General features: G+C 43.4%; 1 protein-coding gene across 1 annotated transcript in view; it reads right to left on the bottom strand.

Moving 5' to 3' along the window:
• Positions 1–7,716, bottom strand: part of LOC142740945 (toll-like receptor 8) — a 39,870-nt gene extending 32,154 nt beyond the window's left edge. The window contains exon 1 of the mRNA XM_075850357.1: positions 7,592–7,716. Coding sequence (XP_075706472.1) covers positions 7,592–7,594 — 3 coding nt within the window. The 5' untranslated portion in view covers positions 7,595–7,716. The remainder of the gene's footprint in view (positions 1–7,591) is intronic.
• Positions 7,717–20,130: the final 12,414 nt, after the last annotated feature.

The following is a 20,130-nucleotide window of genomic DNA, read 5'->3' as shown; positions in this document are numbered from 1 at the left end:
CGCAGGACGCATATTCAGTTGGGTTGAATTCTGGAGCCGCGCTCCAGCATTCACTCTGCCGTGAGCGGCTCGGTGCAGGCAGGCGCGATGTAGTGACGTCATCGCGCCTGTCTGCACGGAGTCACTCACAGCACAGTGCAGAGGAGGAGAAGCATCCCCCACCGTCGTGGGAACCGGGATAGGTAAGTAATTATGTTTTTTTATTTATTAGGTACGTACATATGGAGGCATTATACTGTGTCACAGCTATGGGGTTATTATACTGTGTCACAGCTATGGGGGCATTATACTGTGTCGCAGCTATGGGGGCATTATACTGTGTCGCAGCTATGGGGGCATTATACTGTGTCGCATCTGTGGGGGCATTATACTGTGTCGCAGCTATGGGGGCATTATACTGTGTTACAGCTATGGAGCCATTATACTGTGTCGCAGCTATGGAGGCATTATACTGTGTCGCAGCTATGGAGGCATTATACTGTGTCGCAACTATGGAGGCATTATACTGTGTCGCAACTATGGAGCCATTATACTGTGTCGCAACTATGGAGCCATTATACTGTGTCGCAGCTATTGAGGCATTATACTGCGTCGCAGCTATGGAGGCATTATACTGCGTCGCAGCTATGGAGGCATTATACTGTGTCAGAGCTATGAAGGCAATATACTGTGTCGCAGCTATGGAGGCATTATACTGTGTCGCAGCTATGGAGGCATTATACTGTGTCGCAGCTATGGAGGCATTATACTGTGTCGCAGCTATGGGGGTATTATACTGTGTCACAGCTATGGGGACATTATACTGTGTCGCAGCTATGGGTGCATTATACTGTGTCGCAGCTATGGGGGCATTATACTGTGTCGCATCTGTGGGGGCATTATACTGTGTCGCAGCTATGGGGGCATTATACTGTGTTACAGCTATGGAGCCATTATACTGTGTCGCAGCTATGGAGGCATTATACTGTGTCGCAGCTATGGAGGCATTATACTGTGTCGCAACTATGGAGGCATTATACTGTGTCGCAACTATGGAGCCATTATACTGTGTCGCAACTATGGAGCCATTATACTGTGTCGCAGCTATGGAGGCATTATACTGCGTCGCAGCTATGGAGGCATTATACTGCGTCGCAGCTATGGAGGCATTATACTGCGTCGCAGCTATGGAGGCATTATACTGTGTCGCAGCTATGGAGGCATTATACTGTGTCAGAGCTATGAAGGCAATATACTGTGTCGCAGCTATGGAGGCATTATACTGTGTCGCAGCTATGGAGGCATTATACTGTGTCGCAGCTATGGGGGTATTATACTGTGTCACAGCTATGGGGACATTATACTGTGTCGCAGCTATGGGGACATTATACTGTGTCGCAGCTATGGGGACATTATACTGTGTCGCAGCTATGGGGACATTATACTGTGTCGCAGGTATGGGGGCATTATACTGTGTCGCAGCTGTGGGGGCATTATACTGTGTCGCAGCTGTGGGGGCATTATACTGTGTCGCATCTGTGGGGGCATTATACTGTGTTGCAGCTATGGGGGCATTATACTGTGTCGCAGCTATGGAGGCATTATACTGTGTCGCAGCTATGGAGGCATTATACTGTGTCACAGCTATGAAGGCATTATACTGTGTCACAGCTATGGAGGCATTATACTGTGTCGCAGCTATGGAGGCAATATACTGTGTCGCAGCTATGGAGGCATTATACTGTGTCGCAGCTATGGAGGCAATATACTGTGTCGCAGCTATGGGGGTATTATACTGTGTCACAGCTATGGGGACATTATACTGTGTCGCAGTTATGGGGACATTATACTGTGTCGCAGCTATGGAGGCATTATACTGTGTCGCAGCTATGGAGGCATTATACTGTGTCAGAGCTATGGAGGCATTATACTGTGTCGCAGCTATGAAGGCAATATACTGTGTCGCAGCTATGGAGGCATTATACTGTGTCGCAGCTATGGAGGCATTATACTGTGTCGCAGCTATGGGGGTATTATACTGTGTCACAGCTATGGGGACATTATACTGTGTCGCAGCTATGGGGACATTATACTGTGTCGCAGCTATGGGGACATTATACTGTGTCGCAGGTATGGGGGCATTATACTGTGTCGCAGCTATGGGGGCATTATACTGTGTCGCAGCTGTGGGGGCATTATACTGTGTCGCATCTGTGGGGGCATTATACTGTGTTGCAGCTATGGGGGCATTATACTGTGTCGCAGCTATGGAGGCATTATACTGTGTCGCAGCTATGGAGGCATTATACTGTGTCACAGCTATGAAGGCATTATACTGTGTCACAGCTATGGAGGCATTATACTGTGTCGCAGCTATGGAGGCAATATACTGTGTCGCAGCTATGGAGGCATTATACTGTGTCGCAGCTATGGAGGCAATATACTGTGTCGCAGCTATGGGGGTATTATACTGTGTCACAGCTATGGGGACATTATACTGTGTCGCAGCTATGGGGACATTATACTGTGTCGCAGCTATGGAGGCATTATACTGTGTAGGGTCAGCTAAGGGGAAAATTATACTGTGTAGAGGCAGCTATGAAGGGCATTATACTGTGGGGGCAGCTATGGGTGGCAATATACTGTGGGGGCAGCTATGGGGGACATTATACTGAGCAATTACAAGAGCTGCATGTCCAAGGGGGGAGACGCTGTGTAGCACTATATACAAGGGGGGATTGTTGTATAGCACTATATAGAAGGGAGCGCTGTGTATCACTATATCTAAGGGGGATTGCTGTGTAGCACTATATACAAGAGGGAGAGGGCTATGTGACGCTATTTACAGAGGGGGAGGGCTGTGTAGCGCTATTTACAGGAGGCTGTGTGTGGTGCTATCTACAGTGTTTGACACAATTATATTCAGGGGCGCAGTCTATGGTGCTATAATATTTAGGGGCACAGTGTTTGTACTATTATATTTAGGGGCACAGTGTGTGGCACCATGATAATATTATCTTTGTTTATAGGTGTGAAAATGTTGGAAAAGTGAGGAGCCAAAGACATCTGAGTGGCAAATTCTGCAGAAATGGGTCATGGCTGGGAAAAGTCGTCATGAAGTCTGGACTGGATGGAGAAGAAAAGAGGAAAAAAACTACGTTGTCACCTGTGAGTCACTAGGTTTATAGACAATCTGTCATCTCTACTGACATGTTTATTATAGGAAATCCTTGTATTTCACAAAGTCTTTGTGCAGTCCAGGACTGATAGACAAATAAGTGTTACTATTCCCCTTGACAGGAGAATGTGTCCTTACACGGTGCGATACTGTCAGCGATGGTTGGAGACTGTCAGTATGTGGGGACACAGCCTTTTGACAAGGGGAGTAGTAACACCCATTTGTTAATGTATGGACAAAAAGGAAGTGTTAACATTAGTTACAGGGCGGCGGTGGAGAAGGTGGGCGCAAGTTTGGATAATAGCCCAGGGCCTATGGTCTACTTAATCCGCCACTGCACATGCTCCATATTTGTTATAGATCATCTGTTGCATCCTGTAGGGCAAGGGTGTACAGCCTGTGGTCCGGGGGTCGCATATGGCCCACAATGCTGGTCTGTGTGGCCCCCAACATCAGGACACAAACATGCTAGTTTGTGTCCGATTAGCTCAAAAAGACACTTCTGTTAAAATAATGCAGCATCCCTCTGATGCAGAGTGTCAGAGAGAAGAGGAGCTGCAAGTGTGGGGGCAATGCGTAGCTGGCACTGTTAAGGGGTCACTGTGTTGCTGGCACTAATAAGAGGCACTGCGCGGCTAATACTAATTAATGTCATTGTTTGGCTGGCACTATTGGCTGGCCTTTGGACTTTGCAAAGGCATTTGACACTGTCCCTCATAGACATCTAATGGGTAAATTAAGGACTATAGGTTTAGAAAGTATAGTTTGTAATTGGATTGAGAATTGGCTCAAGGACCGTATCCAGAGAGTTGTGGTCAATGATTCCTACTCTGAATGGTCCCCAGTTATAAGTGGTGTACCCCAGGGTTCAGTGCTGGGACCACTATTATTCAACTTATTTATTAATGATATAGAGGATGGGATTAATAGCACTATTTCTATTTTTGCAGATGACACCAAGCTATGCAATATAGTTCAGACTATGGAAGATGTTTGTGAATTGCAGGCAGATTTAAACAAACTAAGTGTTTGGGCGTCCACTTGGCAAATGAAGTTTAATGTAGATAAATGTAAAGTTATGCATCTGGGTACGAAAAACCTGCAAGCATCATATGTCCTAGGGGGAGCTACACTGGGGGAGTCAATTGTTGAGAAGGATCTGGGTGTACTTGTAAATCATAAACTAAATTTCAGCATGCAGTGTCAATCAGCTGCTTCAAAGGCCAGCAAAATATTGTTGTGTATCAAAAGAGGCATGGACTCGCGGGACAGGGAGGTAATATTACCACTTTACAAAGCATTAGTGAGGCCTCATCTAGAATATGCAGTCCAGTTCTGGGCTCCAGTTCATAGAAAGGATGCCCTGGAGTTGGAAAAAATACAAAGAAGAGCAACAAAGCTAATAAGGGGCATGGAGAATCTAAGTTATGAGGAAAGATTAAAAGAACTAAACCTATTTAGCCTTGAGAAAAGACGACTAAGGGGGGACATGATTAACTTATATAAATATATTAATGGCACATACAAAAAATATGGTGAAATCCTGTTCCATGTAAAACCCCCTCAAAAAACAAGGGGGCACTCCCTCCGTCTGGAGAAAAAAAGGTTCAACCTGCAGAGGCGACAAGCCTTCTTTACTGTGAGAACTGTGAATCTATGGAATAGCCTACCGCAGGAGCTGGTCACAGCAGGGACAGTAGATGGCTTTAAAAAAGGCTTAGATAATTTCCTAGAACAAAAAAATATTAACTGCTATGTGTAGAAATTTTTTACTTCCCCTTTCCTATCCCACTTCCCCTTTCCCATCCCTTGGTTGAACTTGATGGACATGTGTCTTTTTTCAACCGTACAAACTATGTAACTATGTAATATTATGGGGGCACTATGGGGCTTTATAAGTAATATTTTAACCAAATAAAGGAGCAATACAGGTAAAACTATTACTGTGTTACGCCTAGTGCAGGCATGGTGGCGCATGGCTGGTATTCACCTCCCCATGCACTTCCCCATCAGGCGCTGCACTAGGCATAACACAATGCATCATTGTTACCAAGAGTGATCTTTTAGGGTAAATTCACACGTAGTGTATTTCGTTGTAGAAAATCTGCAGCATAATACAGTAGCAGCAAAGTGGATGAGATTTGAACAAATCTCCACATGCTGCATAAATAATGAGCAGAAAAAAATGCTCAGAAATCGACCTAGTGTGTGTTTTATTAATCCGCAGCATGTCCATTGTATTTGCGTAATCACTGTTTTTTTGTTGGGGTTTTCCCCATTAAATTCAATGGGGAGGTAAAACCCCCAACAAATAGCAGATGTTGCATTTTTTTTGCGGTGGAAAAGCTCTTATGTAAAGTGTGGGAGCACGGCCCGTAAAAAGCAAAAGATAGGACATGTCCTATCTTTTGCGGTACACTTCTACGGCCCGGACACCTTCCCGTAAATAAACGGGAAGGTGTCCGTGGACAATAGAAATGAATGAGTCCGTAATTGGGGACCGTAATTGCAGTCCGCAATTACGGATGATTTTTACGGTCGTGTGCATGGGGCCTAAGTTTTATTGCAGCCCTTGGGAGTGGTAGAATATGACAATATTGTTCTTTGAACCAAAAATATATATTTTGCACCAGTGTCGTAAAGGCTTCATGATTTTTTTGATACTTATGGAGAGTTCTAACTTACTCAGCATACAAGGTAGTAAATTAGAACTGTGCAAAGCTGTCGCTGTTATAACTGCTTTCATGCACAGCTTACTATTAGGCTGGATTCACACGAGCACATTACGTCCGTAATGAACGGAACGTATTTCGGCCGCTAATCCCGGACCGAACACACTGCAGGGAGCCGGGCTCCTAGCATCATAGTTATGTACGATGCTAGGAGTCCCTGCCCCACTGCGGGACAACTGTCCCGTACTGTAATCATGTTGTCAGTACGGGACAGTAGTTCCACGGAGAGGCAGGGACTCCTAGTGTCGTAAATAACTATGATGCTAGGAGCCCGGCTCCCTGCACTTTGTTCGGTCCGGGATTAGCGGCCGAAATACGTTCCGTTCATTACGGACGTAATGTGCTCGTGTGAATCCAGCCTTAGGTCTATATAAAATTATGAAAACGTTTATGGAGAGAAAAACGCCATAAAAATCTGCCTAAATTCTTCTTTTCTTCCAAATTTGTCAGATTTGTGTCAGATCTTAAAACAAAAATGAATTTAAATACTTGTTTATATTAAGTGTTTCTCAAAAAGACTCTTCAACCCCTTACCGTTTTGCAATACAAGTGTACGGCACTGGGGCTGGCATTTAATGCCTACTCGTTGAGATTGACAGCCAACACCCTGCAGCAAATGCTGGGATCAGAGAAAACTCAGATCGCAGCCGTTTAGCTCTTGTAATAATGTTATCAATATCTGCCTTTTCCTTCTGAAAATCAGCCACAGTCATCGCCACAACTATACAAAAACAAAATATACCCCAACTTGTCAAAATCAAGACCTTACATGGAAACATCAGCAAAAAAGAAAAAAGTTAGGGCTCTAGGAATGTGGTAAAGCAAAAATGTTAAAACACGTTGCGTCCTAAATATTAGCCACATCCTTAATTGGTTAAATATATACATGATATATAATGTCTGTCTATGCTGTAAGATAGTATAAAACTAATAAAAATAGCACTTAGGCACTGTTAACGTCATGTCCGGGTGCGACATTCAGCATACACATTTAAATAGAATATATTCCAAACACAAATGAAAATATATGCCTATACAATTACATACATCCGCCGTTGTATAAAACATACTAAACTGATTATTATTTTTTTCTATATATATAACATCCAGTTATATTGTAAAGCATAGCAGGCTACTCTTTCAGTATAGATAAAAAAATGATTTAAAAATAATTGTATTATATATATATATATATATATATATACACACACACACATATACATACATACACACAAGCCAAACGTATGCCTAAAGGATATTCTTTTGCCATACGTCTGGCCTATAGAAATCTAAAGGCATGTTAGACATATACGTCAATATTAATTCCTAAATAAAATAATATTTGTGTTAAAGCTTTCAACTTATGTCAATACCACAAATATTATTTTTTAATGTGCAATAAGGCAAACAAAAGAAAGAAAACTAATAAAACATTTATAGTAACATACATTTACTTTCCTGGTATGTTATACAGATCACCAATATATAAAGCGTTTTCCGGTCAGATTTATTGGATGATTCACATTTTTTATGACACGAGTTACTCTTTATGGTCGTAACAGTTCTATGACTGCAGTCAATGGAAGCGATTTCATGCACTGTGCCCTTATGTTAAGCATACTTCAGTATAATTTCAATTTTGATCATAGATTTTAAATGACAGTCTAAATGTATATATCTAAAAGAGTTAAAACGGACTTACCATGACTGAGGAGCACTGGGCTATGGTGCTGTCCAGACCAGTTTGTTTTTTTAACAGCTCGGAGAGTCTTTTAGACGTTTTTCTGTATAATAAGTCGCAATAGTGACGAGAACTATGAAAGTTCCTCTTTCTTACTCAAAATGTTTAACAACACAGTTGCATGTTCACAGGTTGGCGCTTTAACAGGAAGTTGCAGTATCTCTGACAGATGTCCTATACTATCTGAACATTACATTTGTTTAAAAAAAGGAACTTTAATAAATCAAACATTTTAGTCACACCCAATATTGGATAATTGTATTGCTCTGCATTATGGCGCTTTTTTTATTTTTTTTTAGATTTTAGTCATAACTATGGATATTTCATAAAGAAAAATAAAATAATTTAAGATGCAAAATATAGTCTGACCAATCTTGAGGTGTAATCTAAAATAACTTTTCTATAATAGCAATGTCATTAAAGTATAAAGTAGTAAAATACATTTATATTTTTGTGTGATTGTGTCTATGAATCTTTAATACATAAGTTAGTACAGTATAACTTCTCCTACAGAGGCCCAGTATTCACAAATTTAATGTTAGGAAGCAATTACCAAAGTGACAGACCCTACTACAAAGTACTACATTACCATTCATGAGCTCACTAAAAGGACTGAAATCACAGATACGTTGCATTCGTCCATCTTTATTAAAATATCATCGATATAACCAAATACTTAGACTCTGTTCACATCAACGTTAGGGTTTTCCACTGATCTGCTCTGTCAAAGGAGCAGAACAATGAAAACCAGGAATTGCTGGATCCGTAGCACGACAGACACCTACAGCGCCCGACGGAACCTATTGACTTTAATGGGTTCAGTCGTGTTTCTATCATGGTGCTCATTGTTTTACCGGACAAAATAGCGCAGTATGCTCTACTACTTTGCTTGGCATTTCTCACCAGATATGTGAAGGAGGCTCCTAACGGAACCTCCAATGCAGATGTGAACAGAGCCTTACAAGACCCCTCCATTAATATTTTTTTTTTGCCGGGAATAAAGCATCAACTATAAATTGATTAAAACCATTACAAGTAACTTGTGAAGATACTAAAAAGGGGTTTAAAGACTTAAACAGTCTAGGATATGCCATCACTTTCTGATCGGTCCAACCTCTGGGAGCCTCATCTACCCTGACAAATGAAGGAACTGCATGGTTTCTTTAGTACTGCATCCCGCTAAAAGTTTTCCTTGCACAGTGGTGCTCCTGGCCAATGGCTGTGCAGGAAAATGCCAAATGGCCCAATTCACACGCGCCGCTGTGCAGGGAAACACAGCGAATGGGAAACAGTGTGAAAGCTCAGGACCAACGGGGGTTCCCAGAGGTCAGACTCCTATGATCAGAAAGCGATGGCATATCCTAGCAATATGCCATCACTATATTAGATGGGAATAACCCTTCAATAAAATCCTTGTAGAAAGTACACCAGCTAACAGTAGAACAGATCTGTCTCATATTACCACTTTTTGAAATTGTCTGGGACTGGAAACACAATGAAAAAGATGGCGGAGAATATTAGGTAAATATATCTATATAATGTCTAACATATAATGTATTTGGAAAGTCTTCAGACCCTTTAAATTTTTTCACATTTTGTTATGTTGTGGTCTTGTGTTAAAATAAAAAAAAAACAAAAAAACGTTTTCCCCCATCATTCTGGATTCAATAGCCCAGAGTGATAAAGTGAAAACAGAATGTTAGTAATCTTTGCTAATTTATTGAAAAGGAAAAACTAAAATATTGCATAGACATAAGTATTCAGACTCTTCACTCAGTACTTACTTGAAGCACCTTTGGCAGCGATAACAGCCTCCACTCCTCTTGGGTATGATGCCACAAGGTTTATACACCTGGATTTGGGGATTTTCTGCACATCCTCTCAAGCTCTGTCAGGTTGGATGGGGACTGTCGGTGGACAGCCATCTTCAGGTCTCTCCAGAGATGTTTGATTTTGTTCAAGTCAGGTCTCTGGCTGGGCCACTCAAGGACATTCACAGAGTTGTCCCTAATCCACTCCTGTGTTGGCTTGGCTATGTGCTTAGGGTCATTGTCTTGTTGGAAGGTGAACCTTTGGACCAGTCTCAGGTCCAGACCACTCTGGATCAGGTTTTCATTAAGAATATCTCTGTACTTTGCTCCATTCATCTTTCCCTCAACCTCGACCAGTCCCCCTGTCCCAGACGCTGAAAAACACCCTCACATGCTTCACTGTAGAGATGGTATTGGGCAGGTGATGAGCAGTCATGGTTGATCTTCTGGGAGTTTCTCCCATCTGCACAAAGGATCTTTGGAGCTCAGCCAGAGTGACCATTGGGTTCTTGGTCACCTCTCTTACTATGGCCCTTCTCCCCCGATTACTTCGTTTGGTGGTGCAGCCAGCTCTAGGAAGAGTCCTGGTTGTTCCAAACGTCTTCAATTTAAAGAGAACATTTCACCTCCCCATACATGTGCAGCATGTAATGGGCAGGGCTGCACAAACCCTGGGGCACTTTTTTTTCCTACCCTCCTCCTATTAGATATCGGTGCCGTTATATTTGGCGCCCGATATTTAAATAACCCCCTAAACTGTCAATGGGGCATATTTAGGCAAGGGGGCATGTAACGTCGCTGTGACACTGTCCAATCAGCTACGGACAGTGTCACAGCAAGACCTGGAGAGAGGAGAGCGTGTGTGCGCTCGTGCGCCGCTGATCCTTCACAGCCGACAATCAGCTGTTTTGAAGGAACAGCGGCGAGTACCGCTGCTCCGTCGAGCGCCCCCTTACACACACACACAAACCCCCCCCAAAAGCAACCGTGCCACACACAACCCCCCCACACAAACAAACCCCTTGTGTGCAGGGGGCTGGCGGGGCGTACGTGCAGGGTGCTGGGGGGTGCGTGCAGGGTGCTGGTGGGGTTGTGTGCAGGGTTGTGTGATGGTTTGTGTGGGAGTGTGTGTGTGGGGGTGCATGCTGGGTGCTTGTGGGGGGGTTGTGCGCAGGGTGCTTGTGGGGTGGTGCGTTCAGGGTGTCTGTGGGGGGGGGGGTTGTGTGATGGTTTGTGTGGGTGCGTGTGTGTGTGTGTGGGGGGGGGGGTGCTTGCAGGGTGCTTGTGGGGACCTCTGGAGCCGGGAGAAGACAGAAGTCGCTGTAGGTGAGTCAAAGTACTTATATTTTTTATATTGCTAACTTTATATTTTTTGTTTTGCAAGTTCAGCTGGACCTATTGGACTACATCGTAGATTCGGTAGACTACTGCGATGATCGACAGGTTTTTGTTTGGGGGGGTGTTTAATAAAATGGTTGAGTGTTTTGTGGGGGAGTTTTTTTTAAAAATATTTTCTTATGATTGTTTTTTTTAGGCCTTAGGCCTCATGCACACACCAGTTGCTTGTCGTGCGGCCACTAATGACGGATCCGTGAAACACGGACCACACAGGGGTGGCTTCCGTATGCAGTGCATTGTTTCAACAGACCAAATCAATGAAATGGCCGAGGCTGTTAAGCAAAAAACGGACAGTAGTAAGACCGGTCCTATTTTTGTCGGAATGGCCACACGGTTCCGTTAAAACAACAGTGTGCATGGCCCCATAGAAATGAATGGGTCAGTGTGCTATCCGTAAAAAAAACGGATAGCTCACTGAAGAAAATAATTTGAAGTGGGCATGAGGCCTAAGTAATATGAAAAATAAAAATACTTATACACACCTACAGCAGACTTCTGTCTTCTCCATGCACCACAATGTAAAGTAGGGGCCAATGAAAAATAATTCCCTTAGGGTATGTTCACACTGCACGAAGAAAAAATTACGTGCGAACGTGTCGAATAAACTTGCGTTTCTTGTGAAGGGGTTTGTAAAATACAGGGACTTTTACACATTTTTCGCAGGGTTCTTTTGCAAGTTTTGTGTGCGCTTTTTGCAATTTTTGGGCGCGTAGTTAGGACTCCCACTGACTCTGGGAACATTTGGCGCAGTTTATGCACCAAAGGATTGATCCAATGCTTTTTTTACACAACGGGTTTTTTAAAAATGCTTTAGTAAAAAAAGAGCGTAGGGCTCGCTTTCCCATTGATGTAAATGTGAAGATTAATCAAGCGTTTGACAGTTTTTTCACGTGTGTTTTTTACGCATTTTGTGTGCTTTTTGCAAATTTTTTGGCGCATAATTAGGACTATCGGGAAATGTGGTGCGTTTTATGTGCGAAACAATTGATCCAACACTTCTTTATATACACAACCCATTTTTTAAAAACGCTTGCGTAAAAAAGCGCGTTGTATGTACTAACTGTGTGCTTTCGCATTATTGTAAATAAAAAGCGTAATCAAGCGTTTTTTGATGCATTTGTCCACACGTGAACCTATCAACTGAAAATTTATTCACCACAGGGTCACCCTCTTCACTCTTATTCCTAGGGCTGGTCCACACGTAGCGGAATTGCTGCGTATTTTCAATCCAGAATTGCGCATCTACACGCTGTGTAAAAATTCCAACCAGAAATTCACCTGCGGTGCCTATTTTTCGGACCGCAGCAAGTCAATTCCTGCTGCAGAAAGTGGACTGAATTGCTGCGTTTTTGAGAGACAATGTCACCGTTCCCCAGAATTGAGAAAAACGCAGCAAAATCTGCATCATTCTCTGAAGTAAAAAACCCAGCTAATGCTGCATTTTTACCGCAGCGGAATGTCTGCTACTTTCAAAGGAATTGCAGCAGAAATCTTCTGCAGCAATTCTGTTAAGTGTCCTATAGCTTCTGTCAGCTACCATTTGTACAATCTCTTAAAAAATGGAGCTGTACAATGCTTGCAATGCAATTTGAAGACACCTTTCCCTGGCTTGTAGCCAAAAATAGGGAGGGGGGTGAATCCCCCTCCCATATTTACAGCAGCTGTAGATCAGGTTGCTTTGCCTGATTCACCTTGCTGTAATTCTTCGGAGTGGTCCCTCTGGTGGCCAACATAGGAAAACATGTCAAATTATAATTTAATTTTTAATACTTCCCACCTTGTGGAAGAAAAATATATTACACAAAAAACAAAAAAAATAACTTAACTTTAAAAAATCTTTTTCATTCGCGACACCTTCCCTTTAAAAGGTACTTTTATAATTTGTTATAGTAATTTCACGTTTTCCATTTCAAATGCCACTTTGACTCATGATAAACTTGAACAAAATTTTAACTTAACTTTATAAAATGTGGTTTAGGCATCACCATCACTTGTTAGAGTTCAAAATGGTTCAAAGTTTCATATGTAATGGAAAAAGTGAAATTATATTGAAATCTTATAGTGAGCGATGTTCATATTTTGGATAGGTTTGTATCTAGTATTAGGTTTTTATTAGTGACCCAGAGCTTGAATCTGACAAAGTCTGACTAACCAAAGCACAATGTATGTTTTCCTGCTTTATGTCTTGAAAAAATGTTCAATAAAAATTATTGGATGGAAAAAGTGAAAGTACAAATGCCAAATTATAATAGCGCCTGCCAAAGCCATCAAAGTCACTCCAAAAACATACTGATAGGTTAGGCTCTGTTCACATCTGCGCTGGAAGCTCTGTTAGGACTATCTGTTAGGACTTCATCGTTTTTTACAGAATAAATAGCGATGCATGCAGTGATGTATTCCGCCTCAAAATGAACGACACATCGGCGAAACCTGACAGACCCCATTATAAGATATAAATGGAAGCCACAATGCAGATGTGAACAGAGCCTTAATTGTCTTCCTATGAAATTGTGTGTGTCTGAGATAAGGAAATTAGATTGTGAGCCCCATTAGGAATAGAGACTGATGAGAATGATGACAATATCTGTAAAATGTATTTTTCAAATTACTTTAAGAAACATCTTGTTCATGTGCATTGCAACGGTAGGTGTTTTCTGTAAACTCTGTAATGACTCATAATCCTATAGCATTTGGCATTTCCTTTTTGTTGTGAAACACACAGTCATACTTTAATAGATTATAAATAATCTCTGAAAATGCCCTGATATGCCCTTAGGCAGAGGCATAGCTAGGTTCTCCAGCACCCGGGGCAAAAATTCAGTTTGGTGCCCCCCCCCCAACCTTTTTCCCGACATCTCCTTCCCCCTTCATCATGTTTGTTTTCTCTACCAATCAATGACGAGTGATTTCTTTTCTAAAACAATTTTTTGTAACGCGAGCATAAAAAACATTTGTACATTTTACAAGCAATATAGTTCTATGCACAAAACCAGAACCAAGCTCATTACATATATACAGCACCAGAACAAAGCTCAGTACATAAATACAGCATCAGAACCAAGCTCAGTACATAAATACAGCTCCAGTACCAAGCTCTGTACATATATAAAGCACCAGAACCAAGCTCAGTACATAAATACAGTATCAGAACAAAGCTCAGTACATAAATACAGCTCCAGTACCAAGCTCTGTACATATATAAAGCACCAGAACCAAGCTCATTACATATATACAGTACCAGAACAAAGCTCAGTACATAAATACAGTACATAAATACAGCTCCAGATCAAGATCATTACACTAACCTAATCTGTTTTTATGAAGAGGTGAGCAGAAGCCTAGACAGGGGGGCTGCTGTGGATTTCGTGTTTTTGGACTTTGCAAAGGCATTTGACACTGTCCCCCATAGACGCTTAATGGGTAAATTAAGGACTATAGGTTTAGAAAATATAGTTTGTAATTGGATTGAGAATTGGCTCAAGGACCGAATCCATAGAGTTGTGGTCAATGATTCCTACTCTGAATGGTCCCCGGTTATAAGTGGTGTACCCCAGGGTTCAGTGCTGGGACCACTATTATTCAATTTATTTATTAATGATATAGAGGTTGGTATTAATAGCACTATTTCTATTTTTGCAGATGACACCAAGCTATGTAATATAGTTCAGTCTATGGAAGATGTTCATGAATTGCAAGCGGATTTAAACAAACTGAGTGTTTGGGCATCCACTTGGCAGATGGAGTTTAATGTAGATAAATGTAAAGTTATGCATCTGGGTACCAACAACCTGCATGCATCATATGTCCTAGGGGGAGCTACACTGGGGGAGTCACTTGTTGAGAAGGATCTGGGTGTACTTGTAAATCATAAACTCAATAACAGCATGCAGTGTCAATCAGCTGCTTCAAAGGCCAACAGGATATTGTCGTGTATTAAAAGAGGCATGGACTCGCGGGACAGGGATGTAATATTACCACTTTACAAAGCATTAGTGAGGCCAAATCTAGAATATGCAGTTCAGTTCTGGGCTCCAGTTCATAGAAAGGATGCCCTGGAGTTGGAAAAAAAATACAAAGAAGAGCAACAAAGCTAATAAGGGGCATGGAGAATCTAAGTTATGGGGAAAGATTGAAAGAATTAAACCTATTTAGCCTTGAAAAAAGACGACTAAGGGGGGACATGATTAATTTATATAAATATATTAATGGCACATACAAAAAATATGGTGAAATCCAGTTCCATGTAAAACCCGCTCAAAAAACAAGGGGGCACTCCCTCCGTCTGGAGAAAAAAAGGTTCAACCTGCAGAGGCGACAAGCCTTCTTTACTGTGAGAACTGTGAATCTATGGAATAGCCTACCGCAGGAGCTGGTCACAGCAGGGACAGTAGATGGCTTTAAAAAAGGGTTCGATAATTTCCTAGAACAAAAAAATATTAGCTCCTATGTGTAGAGGTTTTTTGCGTCCCTTTTCCTGTCCCTTGGTTGAACTTGATGGACATGTGTCTTTTTTTCAGCCGTACTAACTATGTAACATATATATAGTACCAGAAACAAGCTCAGTATAACACCAGCACAAATACAACTCAATTTAGTGCAACACCTGCCGTATTTGCACTAAATTGTTTCCAGCTCCCAGCATGGCCCGAACAATGGTAATGATATGCTGGGAGTTGCTTTTTCACAAAAAAAATCATATCAATCATACCACCCATCATCTCGATGCAGATCATACAGTGACTACAGTACTGATTAGAGGCAGAATAAACATTTACATTAAGTGACTCACCGGTGACGTCTCAGATTCTAGTTCTTTTTCACCATCCGGTCCAGACCTCTGTGATGACTTCTCCCGGTCACAGCCCATTTCTGCAGTTTGCCGCTCAGATGTCTTCAGCTTCTCACTTTTCAAACATTTTTACAAGCCCGCCCCCCCCCCCCACTATCTTGGATAATTTTTTAAAGGTTTACTAATGCAGGCACCCCAGCCAGCAGGTCTTTCTGAAGACACAATTTAAACATTCAGTTTTTTTGTCTCTCAAATACTTTTACTAGCCCTATATAACACTAAATCTGAGACCACCTCATCATCTGTACAATAAAAAGATCATAGCAAGTCCAAAATCAGATGCTAGATAAGGTTAAGTACCACTTGTGCCTTCTATCCAAGAGACAAGCCATTGAATGTGACAATCACGTATAAATGGATTACCATGCAGTAAGAGAATATCTAGATTATTTAATAGATCTAGAGGCCAGTCAGTTGTATAGTTGAGTATGTTGAGTATAGTTGAAACTTTAAGGGAACCGGTCACTAGATATTAGGGCACTAAACCACCACCATGTCATTTAACTGCTGGGGAATAGCGTTCTAAACATGCCACTCTAAAACAGCTTGTTTTAGCATTTTGTCTAAATGGAAGTTAGAATACATTGTGTGCTGTATGTAAATTACCAGAAAAGAGTCCTGAGATGAGTCCATGTGTACTGGCCTCGGCTTCATCTGAGCACTGAGCATGTGCAGGATGCCGTTGTATGTTTTTTTTAGATAAAATGCTGAAACAAACAGTTTTTATAGGGGCATGTTTTGGACGCTATTCCCCAGTAGCATCATGCCATGATGGTGGTTTAGTGTCCTAAAATCCAGTGACCGGTTCCCTTTAAAAGGCAATCTGTTTTTTTTGGGTTTTTTTTTAATACAAAAGGTTAGTCAATGTGCTTGGTGCAACTTTATAAATTATTTTTATTAAAAAATCTGTTTTACTTTTTGAGATAACAGCTGCTCTGTATTCTGTAGCATCTGTATAGTTCGCTATTAGCTAAATTCGCCAGTGCCACAGTCCTGACGGGTTCAGAGTCAGTGGGGACACGCAGGATCCACCTGTAATCTATCACATCTAAGTTCATAACTTAGATGTGATAATTTACAGGTGGATCCTGCATGTCAGAGACACGTAGGACGCGCTGTCGCTGAACCCGTCTGGTCCGCAGGACCGACAGATTCAGTGAATAGCGCTAGATACAGCTGCTCTGTATACAGAATACAGAGCAGCTGTATCTCAAAAACTAAAACTAATTTTTAATAAAAAGTATTTATAAAGTTTCAAACACATTGACTAACCTTTTTATAAAAAAAAAGGTTTGCCTTTTAAAGGTGTACATAGACTTTAAGTCAAGATATTTTAGACTATAGGCTTTCAAAAGAACACGATAAGCTATTACATGGATTCTGTTATAGCTTAAAATGAGTATTTTAATTGAATCCAGGGCCGGCCCTAGGATAGATGGCGCCCTGTGCGAAATGATCGTTCGGCGCCCCACCCCATCATTAAAAAAAAATTCCCCATAAAAAAATTATAATGCCCCTTTAGTGCCCCCATACAGTATAATAATAATAGAATATATTACAACCCCTTCAAGGACACAGTATTTTGTCCTCTAATTGTGCCCACAGTATTATGCCATCTGTAGTACCCCTACACAGTATAATGTCCGCTTAGTGGCCCCCACACAGTATAGTGCCCCTCTGTAGATTTTGCCATACAGCCTCCCTGTAGACAGTGCCATAATCCCTCACCTCCTTTTTGTAGATCGTGCCATACAGCCCCCCACACCTCCCCCTTGTAGACAGTGCCATACAGTCCCCCTCCTCCCCCTTGTAGACAGTGCCATACAGTCTCCGCATCTCCCCCTTGTAGACAGTGCCCGCAAACAAAAACAAAAATTATACTCACCTAGTCCCCGTTCCCATGACGATCTGATCTGCTCCATGTCAGGACCCTGTAGCCTAGTACAGAGTTTCCCAACCTTTTCGGACTCGAGGCAGCACTGGAAAAACAAAATTTCCTCAGGGCCCCACTACCAAAAATTGTTTTGAGAAAGACAGAAAATGGCTAAGAACAAGCACTCCACTCGTAGGGTCTGTTCACACACGTTTTTTGTAAGGCAAAAAAGATCTGCCTCAAAATTCCTTCAGAAACTGACAGCGTTGTGTGACCTTTTTTTGTGTTTTTTCTTAAGCTGTTGAAGCGAATGCAAAAGATGCAGAAAAAAAAAGCTCCAAACGGGCGCCGCAGGTATATACTGCCTCCTATTAATTTCAATAGGAAGTCAGAGATGGAAACCACTTGAAGACCATCAGCCCCCCACTCACAGTAAAATGACCATCACCCTACCACTCACAGTAAAATTACCATCAGCACCCCACTCACAGATTCCCCTGTAGGTAGCGCCACACAGCCCCCTTGTGGGTAGTGCCACACAGCCCCCTTGTGGGTAGCGCCACACAGCCCCTTGTGGGTAGCACCACACAGCCCCTTGTAGGTAGCGCCACACAGCCCCCTTGTGAGTAGCGCCACACAGCCCCTTGTGGGTAGCACCACACAGCCCCTTGTGGAAAGCGCCAGACAGCCCCCTTGTAGGTAGCGCCGCTCAGCCCCCTTGTAGATAGCGCCGCACAGCCCCCTTGTAGATAGCGCCGCACAGCCCCCTGTAGGGAGCGCCGCACAGCCCCCTGTAGGGAGCGCCGCACAGCCCCCTGTAGGGAGTGCCGCACAGCCCCCTGGTAGGGAGTGTCGCAAAGACCCCTGGTAGGGAGTGCCCCGCAGCCCCCTGGTAGGGAGTGCCACACAGCCCCCTGGTAGGGAGTGCCACACAGCCCACTGGTTGGTAGTACCCCACAGCCCACTGGTTGGTAGTGCCACACAGCCCAAAGCCCCCTGGTTGGTAGTGCCACACAGCCCACAGCCCCCTGGTTGGTAGTACCACACAGCCCATAGCCCCCTGGTAGGTAGTGCCACACTGCCCACAGCCCCCTTGTAGGTAGTGCAAGGACTACGAAATGACCCTGATAGCTGGCGGGCAATAGACATTCAAAAAAGGACAACTGTGCAGGAGCACACAAAATACCCAGCTATCAAATAAATGTGTGGAAATAAACTAAGATATAACTTTTATTTAGTCTGAGTAAAGGATTAATCCTTTTAGCTAGATTAAATAAAAGTTATATCTTAGTTTATTTCCACACTTTTGTTGATACCCGGGAAAGCTGGGTATTTTGTGTGCTCCTGCACAGTTGTCCATTGTAGGTAGTGCCACACAGCCCCCCTGTAGATAGCGCCACTGTAGCTCCCTGAAGGAGCGGAATCCCCGTGTTGCCGGGGATTCCACTCCTGGAGCGCTGCTTGATGTTTCTGTCCATATATGGACAGTGACATCAGGGAAAACTCCCGAAGCGGAATCCCTGGTCACAGCGTTGCAGACGCTATGACCGTCGATTCCACTCCAGGAGAAGCTCCTGTCGTCTGTGACCATGACGTCATTGGCTTCTCCTGGAGTGGAATCCCCGGTCATAGTGTCTGCATTGCTGTGACGGGGATTCCGCTTCAGGAGTTTCCCCTGATGTCACTGTCCATATATGGACAGAAACATCAAGCAGCGCTCCAGGAGCGGAATCCCCGGCAACACGGGGATTCCACTCCTTCAGGGAGCTACAGTGGCGCTAGTAGACAGCAGAGCAGGGAGATACCTCCCTGCTCTGCTATAGTGCCCCCCTGTAGATAGAAAACCCCCCTTCCAGTATAGATAGCGCAACTGTAGCTCCCTGAAGGAGCGGAATCCCTGTGTGGCCGGGGATTCCGCTCCTGGAGTGCTGCTTGATGCCTCTGTCCATATATGGACAGTGACATCGGGGAAAACTCCTGAAGCGGAATCCCCGGTCACAGTATTGCAGACGCTATGACCGTCGATTCCACTCCAGGAGAAGCTCCAGTCGTCTGTGTCCATGATGTCATTGGCTTCTCCTGGAGTGGAATCCCCGGTCATAGAGTCTGCAAGTTTGTGACCGGGGATTCCGCTTCAGGAGTTTCCCCTGATGTCACTGTCCATATATGGACAGAGACATCAAGCAGCGCTCCAGGAGCGGAATCCCCGGCCACATGGGGATTCCACTCCTTCAGGGAGCTACAGTGGCGCTAGTAGATAGCAGAGGAGGGAGATACCTCCCTGCTCTGCTATAGTGCCGTTGCTACCGCTATGGCAGCCGCAGCAGCTGCTAGCGGCACCACCGCCCTCATGCCCGGTGTCACCGCTAGCAGCTGCTATGGCTGCTACAGCGGTAGCGACGGCCTGCAGTTAGTGTGTGTATCCCTGCTGCTAGTTGCAACGGCGCGGGGATACACACACCCACTGGCGCCCCTCTTGCAGTGTGGCGGCTGGCGCCCTGTGCGACCGCACTAGTCGATCATAGCTAAGGCCGGCCATGATTGAATCTGTGTAATTAGACAAATAAGG

Source organism: Rhinoderma darwinii, chromosome 2 (assembly GCF_050947455.1).
Source record: "Rhinoderma darwinii isolate aRhiDar2 chromosome 2, aRhiDar2.hap1, whole genome shotgun sequence".
In the NCBI taxonomy this organism is placed as follows: domain Eukaryota; kingdom Metazoa; phylum Chordata; class Amphibia; order Anura; family Rhinodermatidae; genus Rhinoderma; species Rhinoderma darwinii.
The sequence above is the reverse complement of the archived record's forward strand: the minus strand, read 5'-3'. Positions and strand labels throughout refer to the sequence as shown.